General features: G+C 41.6%; 1 protein-coding gene across 5 annotated transcripts in view; it reads left to right on the top strand.

Moving 5' to 3' along the window:
* The window catches only part of SLC4A7 (solute carrier family 4 member 7), a 173,160-nt gene that overhangs the window by 149,901 nt on the left and 9,582 nt on the right, over positions 1-13,677 (top strand). For 4 of the 5 annotated variants that reach the window (XM_039527063.1, XM_039527059.1, XM_039527061.1 and 1 more), the window contains 9 exons: positions 982-1,143; positions 2,669-2,782; positions 4,270-4,431; positions 4,764-5,015; positions 5,565-5,633; positions 6,154-6,327; positions 6,745-6,876; positions 8,622-8,722; positions 12,071-12,178. In XM_039527063.1, the coding sequence (XP_039382997.1) occupies positions 982-1,143; positions 2,669-2,782; positions 4,270-4,431; positions 4,764-5,015; positions 5,565-5,633; positions 6,154-6,327; positions 6,745-6,876; positions 8,622-8,722; positions 12,071-12,178 (1,274 nt within the window). Of the gene's footprint in view, positions 1-981; positions 1,144-2,668; positions 2,783-4,269; positions 4,432-4,763; positions 5,016-5,564; positions 5,634-6,153; positions 6,328-6,744; positions 6,877-8,621; positions 8,723-8,989; positions 9,042-12,070; positions 12,179-13,677 lie in introns of those variants that run through there. The other variant, XM_039527062.1, reaches the window with a different exon arrangement.

The following is a 13,677-nucleotide window of genomic DNA, read 5'->3' as shown; positions in this document are numbered from 1 at the left end:
CAGCAGCTAGCACAATTGAACCCTGTTCCATGATCCGGGCTACCAGACACACTACTGCAATACTATTACTGAAAAGTAAAAATTCAACTTTCAATTTTCACTCATAAATTAATTATTTGGCTGCTCTATACAGTCTTGCATCCGACGAAGTGGGTATTCAACCACAAAAGCTCATGCTCCAAAACGTCTGTTAGTCTATAAGGTGCCACAGGATTCTTTGCTGCTTTTACAGATCCAGACTAACACGGCTACCCCTCTGATACTCTATACAGCTTGTTTCTATTTCTCTTGCAATTGATTTTTTTCCTTTATACAACTCAGCTAGGGAAATAATCTCTTCTCAAGAATCAAACACATTTTCACAACAATTAGACTAGTGGATGATGGCTTTAATTTATTGAATTAAACAGCAACATTCTTTCTTCTAATAAAAATACAGTTCAGCTTTAAAATGTCATATTATAGCTTCTTAAAGTTTTAAAAGTAGACACTAAGTGGAGGAGAGTCTAGTAAACAGGACACATACAAGCCATGGAATAAAGAGATGGGGAGAACTGAGGTGCCATTAAAGCAAGGGAGTTCATTCCTGTCATCATCAACTTGAAAGTTGACATCGCATGATGTTTTATTGATCTTGGGCACTCAACCCTTCCCTTCCAGCAGTCATTATCTAGATGGTGTTTTGAGAAATAAGCCAGAAACCAGGTGACTATGTACTGTGGAATATTTCATTATGAGGCACCTTCCCCTCCTTGTGCTGAAAAGGCTCTTGGAGTATTGAAAGTTCAGGTTTAGATCCTGAGACTATTTTGGAACACACACACAAAAATGAGTTGTTTGAAATTTCAATTTGGGATTGCCTTTTTGAGTGCAATTTTTTTGTTTTGGTGAATTTAAGGGGGAGGCTGCAAGTTACAGTGCTCCTTTTTAATTACCTTTATTTTAAAGAGTGTAACTTGGTTTTTTTGTTTTTGTTTGTAGGAATGCAAAAAGTTTCATGGTGTGTTTCTTGGATCAGCTTGTGGTCATCATGGCCCATATATTCCAGATGTTCTGTTTTGGTCTGTGATATTATTCTTTACAACATTTTTCCTCTCCTCTTTTCTCAAGCAGTTTAAGACCAAACGTTATTTCCCTACTAAGGTAATTAGGGTTCACTGCCATTTTGCTTTGAAATGACAGTCTTTCGTTCTTGCATACAATGATGTAATTCACTACAGTTTTTCTTTTATTTACTGTGTTTCCAAAGTTTCAGAGCATCGGATTGAGCACATTAGTTTGCTGAGATCATTCTCCTAGTGAGAACAGAAATAAGTGATTGATAATTGGCTGATAATGTTGTAAAATTAGGAGCTAAAACTAAAAATATAGACACTGAGACAGAAGGTGCTGGAAATGGGTAAAAGTTCTTGAAATTATGATAACTGTACGGTCATTTTCTTAAATTCTTCACGGTATTCATAGCAGTGAGTAACCTAAACATTCACAGATGTAAGCAGACCCCCAAATCCACTTTGGGATATAGTCAGATCTCACAAAGGGATTAGACATCCACACTGTTTGTCACATCCATTGGCACAGGATGATGGCTTGATACCTAACCTGTGGGAAAAAGTACATCCCCAAACACAAGGGTGTTGAGAGCAACATCCCTTCATTCAACCTCTGTTAGGGGGTTGATCTAATCCTTGCTGCTTGGATCAAGTGCCAGAAGGTAATTCCATTTAGCCAAAAGAAGGTGTGCAAGATGCTTGTGAAATTTAAACCCATACTTATGTATCATGCACATTAACTTTTACCAGTCCATCTTCCACAGCTTGAAACTATAGTATAACTCAAATTAGCTGAAGTATACACATGCAGATTTCAGTAAAACTGTAAATTCTAAAGTGTGTTCTTGGAAATAAGAGTGACAATGCAGAAACAAGACTAAGAAGGAAGGGTTGAGCAGCCAGCCAACTCCCAAGTGAGAGGAGATCCCTGAGATTAGCCAGTAGCACTGTTGGCTGGCTGGTACTACTGCTCTGTTATATGGGGAGGCATCCTGTGGGGTAGCCTCTACTATGTTTTGCAAGTTGAAAAAGTCATCACTATTTGTGCAGGCATCTTGCAGAAAAGCATCATGGCTATTGTTTCATAGTGAAATCACACCTTATCACATATGGAATTCAGCTGTACTAGGTATGTAGTGTTTAGGATAGGATTGGAAATTAAGCAAGAAATTAGACTCTTGCTATGGAATGGCCATTATATTTTATATTTTGAGGTGGAGGCACATGCATCTTGTCAGACTGAGGGGTCTGTTTTGATGGTCTGGTCCTTCTTTTAAGGCTAATGGAACCCAATCACTTCCAAAGGCCTTTAAAGGAATTTGTTTCTTCCAACAGATCACTTCTTTGAGGCTAGGATTTAAGATAATATTTTATCCTCCATTAATAGGGTGGGCAGTAAGACAATAGGGTTATGGTCACAGGTCACTTTAATTTACAGATAAATTATGAGAGAAGATAGATGGAGTGCCAGTGATGGGAATTTTGGGCTAAATCTGATCTGTTCGATCATTTAAAAAATTGAACTAATTTAGAGTTGCAAAAATTATCCATTTTCACAGGCATTAAATATATCAGTGAAAATAGCTTGTATTTTAAGATACTTTTTTTCCTTCCAGGTGCGCTCTACAATCAGTGACTTTGCTGTATTTCTGACCATAGTGATCATGGTTTTGATTGACTGGCTTGTTGGAGTTCCTTCTGCTAAACTACATGTTCCTGAGAAATTTGAAGTAAGAAACAAAAGCCTTGTCCATTTAAAAAGGTTTAAATGATCTGCAATTTCATGGATAGTTGAACAGTGGAAAAATGAAAAAATTGCTGTTAAATGTGGGGAAAAGAAATTCACTTTTTTTGTGTTTGGAAAGAAATACACTATAATATGTCTGGGTTTTTTTCCATGCTAATTTTTTTTCTGGATTGATATGCATTTTTAATTTCTCTGCATTTTCTGTTCTGGGTCTAATTCTCATCTGATAAAGGAAGTTACTGGAGATCCTTGTTACTGTGTGTTGTTCTATCTCACAGGGTAACATGAACCCCTTTTCAAGAGAGATGTGTAGAAGCCAAGGAAAATGGAAAGGATTGTTTGTTTTGTCTTGCTACATTTTTTTTTCACATAAGCCACACCCTAATGTTATACTAATGCACACCTAGCAGCTAATTGCACCACTCCTTCAGTCCACTAACTAAATGCATTTTAGGCATAAGCCTTGGTAAGATCCTCACCTACACCAGTTTTGCTGAGGACGTAGCACTAGTTATCAAATCAATGGATGAGCTACTTGTGGCACCTAAATCCATGAAAGCTCAGCAGCAAAAGTTGGCCTGACAATTAATTGGGGTAAAATCGAGCTTCTTACAACTGGCAGTTTTGATCATCCTGCAGGCTTTAGCATCTTCACGGGTGATCACCCCAGTTGAGATTGATGATGATTTCACCTAGGTCTGCTCTGTTGTTGATAACTTTGGAGGCGTCACGAAACAACTCGATGCCCAAACTGCAAAAACATAGTCAGTAAAGGGGCCACCTCATCAAGAATGTCCTTCATAAACTCAATATGCTGATAAGTAGAGAGACAAACTGAGGATTTATAATGCTTTGGTGGCCAGTATTTTGACCTATGGGATTGAAACATGGCCTCTCAGAGTCAAGATTGAAAAGAAGTTGGATATCATTCAGATGAAGCATGTTCAAAAGATTGAAACTATCAAATGGACAAATTTCAAGTTGAATGAAGCGATCCATTTTTCTAACTAAACGTGTCCCGCTACTTCAAAGTGTCGCCCAACACTCTAAAGTGGTATGCCCATCTGTTCTGAAGCATACCAGCTTCCCTATGGGAAAAATCTTTGACTTTCCATCAATAAAGCAGGAGCAAAAAGGTCTCCAGAAGACTTAAAACATGGCTGGTCGGCATCAACAGACACCCGTCCCTCATGTGCATCCTATCCTGTAACGCCTAGGCTCAGGACAGAACATGATGGAGGCACATAATGCATTTGGCAGCCTCTATGCTGTCCAAGTGACAGCATGAGAACAAACATAACATAACCTAACTTCAGTCCAAGTCATTTTCATTAATTTAAAAACTTGAATATGATTTTTAAATGCCTTTTAAAAGAAAAGTTTTTAATTTAAACTGAGTTTGACCTACTTATTATAGCAGGCATTTATAGTTATTGACTTTCATTTCTATTACTTGGATTTGTTTTCCAGCCCACTCAGAAAGACAGGGGATGGCTCATAGATCCTCTTGGAGGTAATCCTTGGTGGACACTACTGGTAGCTGCTTTTCCTGCATTACTCTGTACCATTCTCATTTTCATGGACCAGCAAATCACAGCAGTAATCATAAACAGAAAGGAGCATAAGTTGAAGGTAATAGTTAGCTTTTCTCCATTTTTTCAAATATATTCTGAACTCATTTGTGAGCACATACGTCAATTTATTGCAAAATAAACTTGTTCAGTGTTCTCTAAATAGGCTACATAACAGTAAATAGTGTAGGTCTTTGAAACATAAAACTAAATTGCAGCTACTTAAATGACCTATTCATATCTAGTAACAAAATACATGGCTACTAGAATGGTGGCACTCTAGAAATCTATTTAGAGAATTTTTTTTAGTGCAGAACTATGAGTGTATAAATCTTTTATGTGCTGCAAATCTTCATTTTTGCAGGTAACTCGTTTCTTTATTTGACTTTACAGAAAGGCTGTGGCTATCATCTTGATCTGCTCATGGTTGGTGTTATGCTGGGGATATGTTCCATAATGGGCTTGCCTTGGTTTGTGGCTGCAACTGTCCTGTCTATAAGTCACGTCAATAGCCTAAAAGTAGAATCTGAATGCTCTGCCCCAGGAGAGCAACCTAAGTTCTTGGGAATCCGGGAGCAGCGAGTGACGGGTTTAATGATATTTGTTCTGATGGGCCTTTCTGTGTTCATGACCTCTGTTTTGAAGGTAAGAGATAATGGTTGTTCCAAAACATGGCATGCTTTATATTTTAATATCATTACTTACTATTTGATAATGTAAGCAAGTTTAATATACTAATTAAAAGAAATCCACTTTCATTTTAGAGTTGTCTTTATGTAAACAGATGTATCATATAGTTTAATAGAAATGACAGAGCAGATGAGAGTAAAAGACATCTGAGAAGATAAGGAACAAGTGTTTATATATCATAACCCCTATCTCAAATGCTTGCTTACTTAAGACTCTTTTCTGACTACTCATTTTTCAATTTTCCAAGCTTAGGTTAACTTCTGGATAGTCTGCGCCCCTTTAGAACATGGTTGAAGAACGGTGGGAAACCTGCCCTCTTCCTTGTTGCTGCTATGTTCTGTATTTATTCTCTGGATAAATAAAGGACTTCAGACTCTACATATGGCAACCTAGCATTTAAAAAAAAAAATCCCTTCCCTTAGGCACCTTCCATTAACCCAGACTGCCATATTTTACTATGTAATTCTGTAAATGCAAACTTTTAACTTTGTTTTCCCCCCCTAGTTTATTCCTATGCCAGTTTTGTATGGTGTCTTTCTTTATATGGGAGCATCTTCACTAAGGGGCATCCAGGCAAGTTCTATTTTTATTAAACAAGCTGATTGCTTTTTTAGAAAACATTTTCTACTTGATAAGGCTACTAAAAAATCACTGAATTTTAAGTTGTCTTTGCCTGGAATATCCTTTCTATGAATAGAAAACATAAAACATGCAAATATGATCTGAAATCAGTTGCTTTGCATCAAATGAAAAGGAAACTTTAAAATGTCATTTTATTGAACTGTAAGTAAAGGTATAATGTGTTGTCAGATTAGGATGTAAAAACATGTACTGAACGTTATGTCTGGATAATTGCTGTTATTTCTGGGGCACTTAAATTCTGGCATGTGTTCTTTCACTGGGCGCTTGATGAACAATATGAAACCCTTAAGTATTGACACCCATTTTCTAAGATCCTAAACATTAATGTATTTCATGTATAGGCTGTAAAATGAAGGAATCTTACTTTCAATATTCCCAGTGTCTTTAATTATCCTGTCCACTTCTGTATGGATAAAATCATTAACTGAGGATGACTTCCTTCTCAATATAGTTTTTTGACCGTATAAAATTGTTTGGAATGCCTGCAAAACATCAACCTGATTTGATCTACCTGCGTTATGTGCCACTCTGGAAGGTCCACGTCTTCACAGTTGTTCAGCTCACCTGTCTAGTTCTTTTGTGGGTGATTAAAGCCTCTGCAGCTGCTGTTGTTTTCCCTATGATGGTAAGTTCTTTCCCAGCATCTTTGGGAATTTATTCATTTTCCAAAAGGGTCTGTGGATTAATACAGCTCTTCAAGGTTTATTTGCTGACTAAAAAAAGGTTCTAGTAAAAATCCTGCTATTTGGAAGCCAATTATGATTTCTTTCTTTTATTTAAAATAAGCATCAGATTTAACTGAAAAGCTGTAGACTTGGTAAAAAATTATGGTTTGTGGTAGTTAGCTCAATGGTCCATCTATTCTTTTAGTAGTGAGTCAGATCTATTTTTTAAAGTTATGATGTGATAACCTTTGTATGACTAGAAAAAATATTCTGTCCTTAGTTTAAGAAGCTGATAACATATTAGTGTATACATATTTTTATTTTTCTAACATTCATATAAATAGATTCTAAAGGATTCAATTCTTATTTTCTGAAAGGTTCTAGCATTGGTGTTCATTCGTAAGCTCATGGACTTATGTTTCACCAAACGAGAGCTTAGTTGGCTGGATGACCTTATGCCAGAAAGTAAGAAGAAGAAAGAAGATGATAAAAAGAAAAAGGCAAAAGAGGTAAGTGTACAAAAGGCCAAAAGTGAGTTGAAAATTGCTAGAGGAACCTGCTACAGAAAACCTAAGCAAATACCCTAGTATTTAGAAGTTAGCAATGTAATTGGCATGAAATTTAAAAAAAAAAAGTAGTTTACATTAAATACACATAGGTTTTTATACCTAAAGTAATCGAGATTTGGAATTTTCTGCCTTAGAAGTTACTGCCAGAATCTCTGTTATTAGGATTCAAGGAGAGAATAGGACAGTTATAAAAATAGTAATGGTATGGAATTTGATACCTAATTGTGGTTCAGTGGATTTTTGAAACTTAGCATCAGAAGCAATGTCTACCAGAGGGGTCAGCAGTCTTTGAGAAGTGGCATGCCAAGTCTTCAGTAGTTTAAGGTTTCACATGCCAGTAATAAATTTTACATTTACAGGGGCCCTCGACAGAACCCCAGACTGTCAGCAGGCTGACCGGGGCCGGCAGCCTGGACCCCGGCTGGCATGGGGCTGGCAGCAGGAACCCCAGAGCGGCGGCGGGCTGAGCGGCTCAGCCAGCTGATGGTCTGGAGTTCTAGCCTCGGGCTTCTGCCAGCCAGGGTCTTGGCCATTGACCCCACTCAGTTCGCTTCCGGCCTAGGATTCCGTTCACCCAGGCAGGCAGGGGGCTGAGCAGGGCCGGCAGCCAGGACCCCAGACCGGCAGTGCAGGCAGCAGAGGGAACTTCAGACCGGCAGCATGCTGAGCCGCTCAGCCCGCTGCTGGCCCAGGGTTCCATCCATCCAGGCCAGCAGCAGGCTGAACAGGGCCAAGACCCCAGCTGGCAAGGGGCTGGCAGCCGGAACCCCAGACCGGCAGCGGGGCCGGTGGCTGGAACCCCAGACCGGCGGCGGGCTGAGTGGCTCAGCCCACCGCCGGTCTGGGGTTCTGTCTGCTGGCTCCTGCCAGCCGGGGTCCCGGCCCTGCTCAGCCTGCTTCTGGCTCGGGTTCTGTTCACCCAGGCTGGCAGTGGGCTGAGCGGAGCCAGCGGCAGGAACGCCAGACCGGCGGTGGGCTGAGCAGTTCAGCCAGCTGATGGTCTGAAGTTCTGGCCGTGGGCTCCTGCCAGCCGGGGTCCTGGCCATCGGGCCCACTCAGCCCACTGCCGGCCTAGGATTCTGTTCACCCAGGCAGGCAGGGGGCTGAGTGGGACCGGTGGCTGGGACCCCGGCTGGCAGCAGCGTGCCAGTAAAAATAAGCTCTTGTTCTGCCTTTGGCATGTGTGCTGTAGTTTGCCGACCCCTGGTCTACCATGATATACTGGTTGTGTTGGGATTTTCATCATTCTCTAGTGACATAAGGTGACACTCTGGCCCCAGTGAAGTTAATGACTGAACTCCATTGGGGCTAGGGTTTCAGTCACTGTATGTGACAGGGCTGTAGTTAAAACTGAACAATAGATATTTATTTACCAATAATTTTGCCTGTATAATTTTTCCCCATTAAAGTTTCAGCTAAGCTAGCCCTCTCATCGCCAGTTCCCTAACAAATCTTTCAAATATATTGTTAGAGGTCCTTATTTACGTTAAACATTATTTAGTCAAGGCAGGGGAGGAAGAGAAAAATATCTCAGGGAAGTTCCCCCTGCCATCGCAATATTCAAAGGTAAATGGGTAATTTTTCCTACTGAATCGATCAAAATGTGTAATACTCAGTCTCCTTGGCTTGGGCTAATTGCTATTTCTGCTTCTTGAGTAATTTTATATCATGCATGTGATCTGCAGGAGGCAGAGCGAATGCTTCAAACAGTGGACAGTGAAACTGTACATCTTCCATATGAAGGAGGAAATGTTTTACAGATTCCTGTAAAAGCCCTAAAATACAGGTATGATACAACTTGCTGCTTTTTTGAAATTTGGATTTTTAAATAGCTTTGTATTACATGCAGTATTTATATTTTCTACTTTAATTAAATACATGTAATTGACATATTTGAGTGAACAAATTTACATTTAAGTTTGTGACTCAGCTAGGTACCTGGGGAAGGGGTGGGGAATAGGAAAGAATTGAAGCAAATCTTGCCTTTTATGATATAGGGGATCTCTTTTTTAATTGCATTTTAATAATTCATTTACATAACCATCTTGAACAGATCAGATGACTCAGTTTCGACCAGCTGTTCACAGGGTGAAGAAGCTGTTTTGGTCAGTTCTTGTCTATAGAATTTGTGTGTTACTATGCATGGCTAATGATATGAAATGTTAGGTGTCATTTAAGTATAGTTAATTAATGGCATTAGTTGAGCCATATATTTACCAGCTGCTTTGATTTAGAAAGTTGAGGTCTAAAACTGTCTTTTACAGATCATAATTTTTACACCTTTTTAATTATAAGTGTGCGTATATCAAATAGCTTTCTGATTATTAAACTGGAACCAGAGCACTTAAAAATAACGTGGTCACTATTTGGATACATTATCTCAGTTTTTCTCTTGCTAAGAATGAGCCTTATTCTCCAAAGTCTCACATGTTGTGGAGTCGTATCTGAAGAAAACGGATTTGAAATACTACTGACCTGATAAGATAGTGTTTCAAGCCTACTTTGCATCGGTATGAAATGATCCATAAGGTGCATGCTAGTGGAGAATCAGGCAGTGTGTCTAATCATTCCTGTAAAGCAGAGGTCGGCAACCTATGGCACGCGTGCCAATTTTTGATGGCACGCAGCTTAGCCCGCCGCCACTCTGGGGTTTCCACTGCCGGCTCCTGCCAGCAGGGCTTCCGCCGCCGGTCCCATTCAGCGCCTGCTGCTGGGCTGGGGGAAGGAACCCCAGGCTGACAGTGGGCTGTGAGCCCAGCTGACAGGAGCCAGCCTCCGAAACCCCAGAGCAGTGGCGGGCTGAGCTGCTCAGCCCGCCGCTGCTCTGGGGTTCCCGCTGCTGGCCCCTTGCCAGCTGGGGTCCTCCCCCCCGCTGCAGCCCCACTTAGCGCACGCTGCTGGCCTGGGGGAGAGAACCCCAGGCTGGCAGCAGCCTGTGAGCCCAGCTGGCAGGAGCCGGCAGTGGAATCCCCAGAGCGGCGGTGGGCTGAGTTCCCGCCACGGCTCTGGAGTTCCCGCTGCCAGTCCCACTCAGCGCCCACTGCTGGCCTGGGTGAAGAAACCCCAGGCTGGCAGTGGGCTGAGACCCCAGATGGCAGGAGCCGGCGGCTGAAACCCCAGAGAGGGGCTGGCGGAGACGCTAAGCCCACCCCTGAAACCCCAGAGCTGGGTGGGCTGACCCGCTCAGCCTGCTGCCACTCTGGGGTTCCAGCTGCTGGCCCCTTACCAGCCGGGGTCCCTGCTGCAGCCCCACTCACCTTGCTTCCAGCGCAGGCCTCCTGCCAGACAGGGTCCAGGCTTCCGGCCCTGCTCAGCCCTACCAGCTGCCAGTTCCACTCACTTCAGCTGCCGATCTGGGGTTCTAGCCGCTGACCTCCTGCCAGCTGGTTATCAACTTATAACTCAGAAGCTTGTGTGCGGCTTAAAGTATCTAAATAGGTGCCATCAGACACTGGAAAACTCAGCAAGGAAAAGCAAGGGCAAGGATCACACTAAACTAATAAGATCTGCATTTTAATTTAATTTTAAATAAAGCTTCTGAAACATTTTGAAAACCTTGTTTACTTTACATATAACAGTAGTTTGGTTATAATATTATAGACTTATAGAGAGACCTTCTAAAAAGCATTAAAATGTATTACTGGCACGCAAAGCCTTAAATTAGAGTGTATACATGAAGACTCGGCACACCACTGCTGAAAGGTTGCCGACCCCTGCTGTAAAGGGACTGCATTTGGGGGGGGATTGAATGGGGGGGAAAGTGGCAAAAATGACTTGACTGACACACTGCGTGCTGTCTGTATAAATACTTGTCCGGGGGTAGGGTCGGGTGGGGTAGAGTGGGCAGTAAAAAGTAGATTTCTGCAACATCTAGCTTATCGGCAGTCTAGCAAGTATCACCTGATTTCAAATGCTGGATCAGCAGAAAAAGTTGACAGTTTAGGTCTTCATACTTCATGATATAGGTCCACTTCAACCTCAGTTCTTTTATCAAATTCAGAATAATAGTGCCTTTATGCTTTCTTCCCTGATTATTTCCTAGGGACAGGTCAGAACAATTCTGCTCTCTGAAAGATGTCAGCCTTATTTAAAAAAATTAAAAAGTACGACTTCTTCTTTTAATTCCTAAACAACCCACAATGGATTTTTGAAAGATTAAAGGAAAAGATATTTGAGAAAATGAAGTATCTAATTCATATTACAGTGGGAGGGGGTCACACACTTCAGAGCTACTGTAGGCCAAACTCATTGTATATAGCAGGGGTTCTTTGCATTCCTGCATTCCACCCCACAATCTCTTTGTGCCACACTGCCAACCCCCTCTGTTGCAAGGACTCCCTGCAACTCTTCCCAATCTCCCCCATGCCAGGGGTTCTGTGGGCTCTCCATAATCCCCTCTTCTCTTACCAGGGTCCCCCGCCCCCCATCCCAGGGGCTCTGCACCCCTTTTCCTAATGCCAGGGGCCCTGTCTGCCTCTCCTTCCCCCATGCTAGGAGCTATGTGCTTCCCTACCCATATTATGGTCCCTCATTCTGCCCCAAGCCAGGGGCTATGTGCTCACCCTTGTGCCCCATATCCCCCCTCCTCTCCCCCCCCCGCACACATTAGTCTGCGAGATAAGTCTGTCAGGATGTCATCATGTCAAACTCCATTGGGAGGCTGGGCGAAGATGAGATATGGGATTGTTATGCTGGAAGGGCATTAATGATGGTGCAGTTTGATCTATAGATAATTGCAGAGGTGCATGAAGCTATGGGTGTGTTGATCAGATGCTGGGGCTCCATGTGTCCCATGTTTCCCCCTTTTGGTTTTCTGATTCTTCCCCCAAATCATTAGGGTTCTGGCCATTGATGCCTAGAACATTCCCTGAAATTTTGGAATTGATGGGATGCTGTGTTCAAAAGTTACTGTGTTACAGACAAAGAGTTCTAAGCTGCTACGACATGGGAAACCACCCAGGATTTGGTGTTCTAAATTTCTGTTTAACTTTGTTAGGATGATTTTTACTTAAAATGTCACTTGTGGCTATGTAAGTGATAACAGAAGGCACTACTGATGTGAACAGTATTGGTGACAAAATTAATGCTTTTGCAAGGTATTGAGTACTAACCAAAAAGTATATTTGTTCTTCAGCATTGATCCCTCAGTTGTAAACATATCAGATGAAATGGCCAAAACTGCACAATGGAAGGCTCTTGCCATGAGTACTGAGAATGCCAAAGTAACCAGAGCTAACCTGAGGTAGCTATAATTACCCACTTACACATTTTCTAACTGCAGTTTTGTTTGTGTTTAGCAGCTGTTGGCTGTGAAAATAGTTTGTTTTAAAAATGAATTTTCTATACCTTGAAAATATATGGCAGAATTTATATTGACATCTTACTTTTAAGGGACACTTGAGATTCTGAAAACCTTTTTTTGGTGATCTTTACCAAGAGGTTATACAGTAACTAGTATTATACCTGCTATGAACCCTTTTAATTAAAATGTAAGTAGTATTGTCTCATAATTAGAAGACGTTTCCAGTTTGCTTGACATATGTATGCTAATCTGAAAAGGACTTAGATTAATAAAAGTTTTATTAGCATGTGTTCATAAAGGATCTGAGTATCAGAAGGGCCTGGCAGCTGCAGGTGCTCAGTACATCTGAAAATGACCCTAAAGCTAGTGTCCAGTGCCTGGCATAAGTAAAAATAGCCTCTGCATGGTTCGTGCAGTCCCATCTTCATAGATGTCCCTTTTCTCTGGCCCTATCTCCTGCACTCAGAAAGGATAGAATGAGGAATTGATGGGTGAGCTGTTGCATCATCTGTATCCCTATGGATTTGCCCATTGTGGAGATGGAAGGAGGGTGGAGAGATCCTCAGGAGGATGAATCCACTGGCTTTCTGACTGCTTTGTGCTGCCTGGGACTTGGTCCTGTTTTTTGCTTTCTGACTTTTTAATTACTCCCTGTCTTCAATAACCAAAACTTGTGTCTAATTTTAAAATTTCAGTGGAAAAAAAAGTTTGTTTATTTCAATGGAGATAAAACCATCAAAATGATATACGGGAATGTTAGGGCGCTATGCAGCCATGAATTTTCTGTGACTGGACTTGCATGCTCCATGATGGCCAATAGCCTCTTTGTCATATGGAGTTTGTTTTCATCCCTAGGAGCAAGCACCTAATACAAACTACATTCTGAGTGATTCCTCCCAGTATCCTATTGCAGGTTCTTCCTTGGTTGGCTGAATCTCAGTCGGGCCAAAGGGAGATAAAAACCCAGAGACTGCTTATAGGAAAAATGGGAGCTAACACAGCACACTCCATTTAGATTGCTAGTGGAAGGCATTTTTAAATTTTTATGTTGTTCTGCCTCTGCCCTTGTCAGGAACTCTGTAAGGGAGTTATCCCTCTCTAGGAAGAACTCTTCAAGTTTCATGCTCTGTAAAAGGATGACTCCTCTCGGGGGAGAGGAGATTACTTATACACAAACTCTCCTCCTCTTTTCCCCCTCCAGTCTTTTCTGCAGTTCCCAGACAAACAGCTAAAATATATTTTATTATTGTTTACCACCACCATTATCATATCAGCTAGGACTCCATTGTGCTAGGCTCTATACAAACACAGAATAAAAAGATGCAATCTAAGTAGACAAGAGACAAAACACGGAGACTGACAGACTGATAGAAGAGGGGAGTATAAGGAAACAATTAGACCAATATTGGTCAGTGTGACAGGCAGTAGGCTCAGTATAC

Source organism: Mauremys reevesii, linkage group 2, assembly GCF_016161935.1.
Source record: "Mauremys reevesii isolate NIE-2019 linkage group 2, ASM1616193v1, whole genome shotgun sequence".
Taxonomy (NCBI): domain Eukaryota; kingdom Metazoa; phylum Chordata; order Testudines; family Geoemydidae; genus Mauremys; species Mauremys reevesii.
The sequence above is the reverse complement of the archived record's forward strand: the minus strand, read 5'-3'. Positions and strand labels throughout refer to the sequence as shown.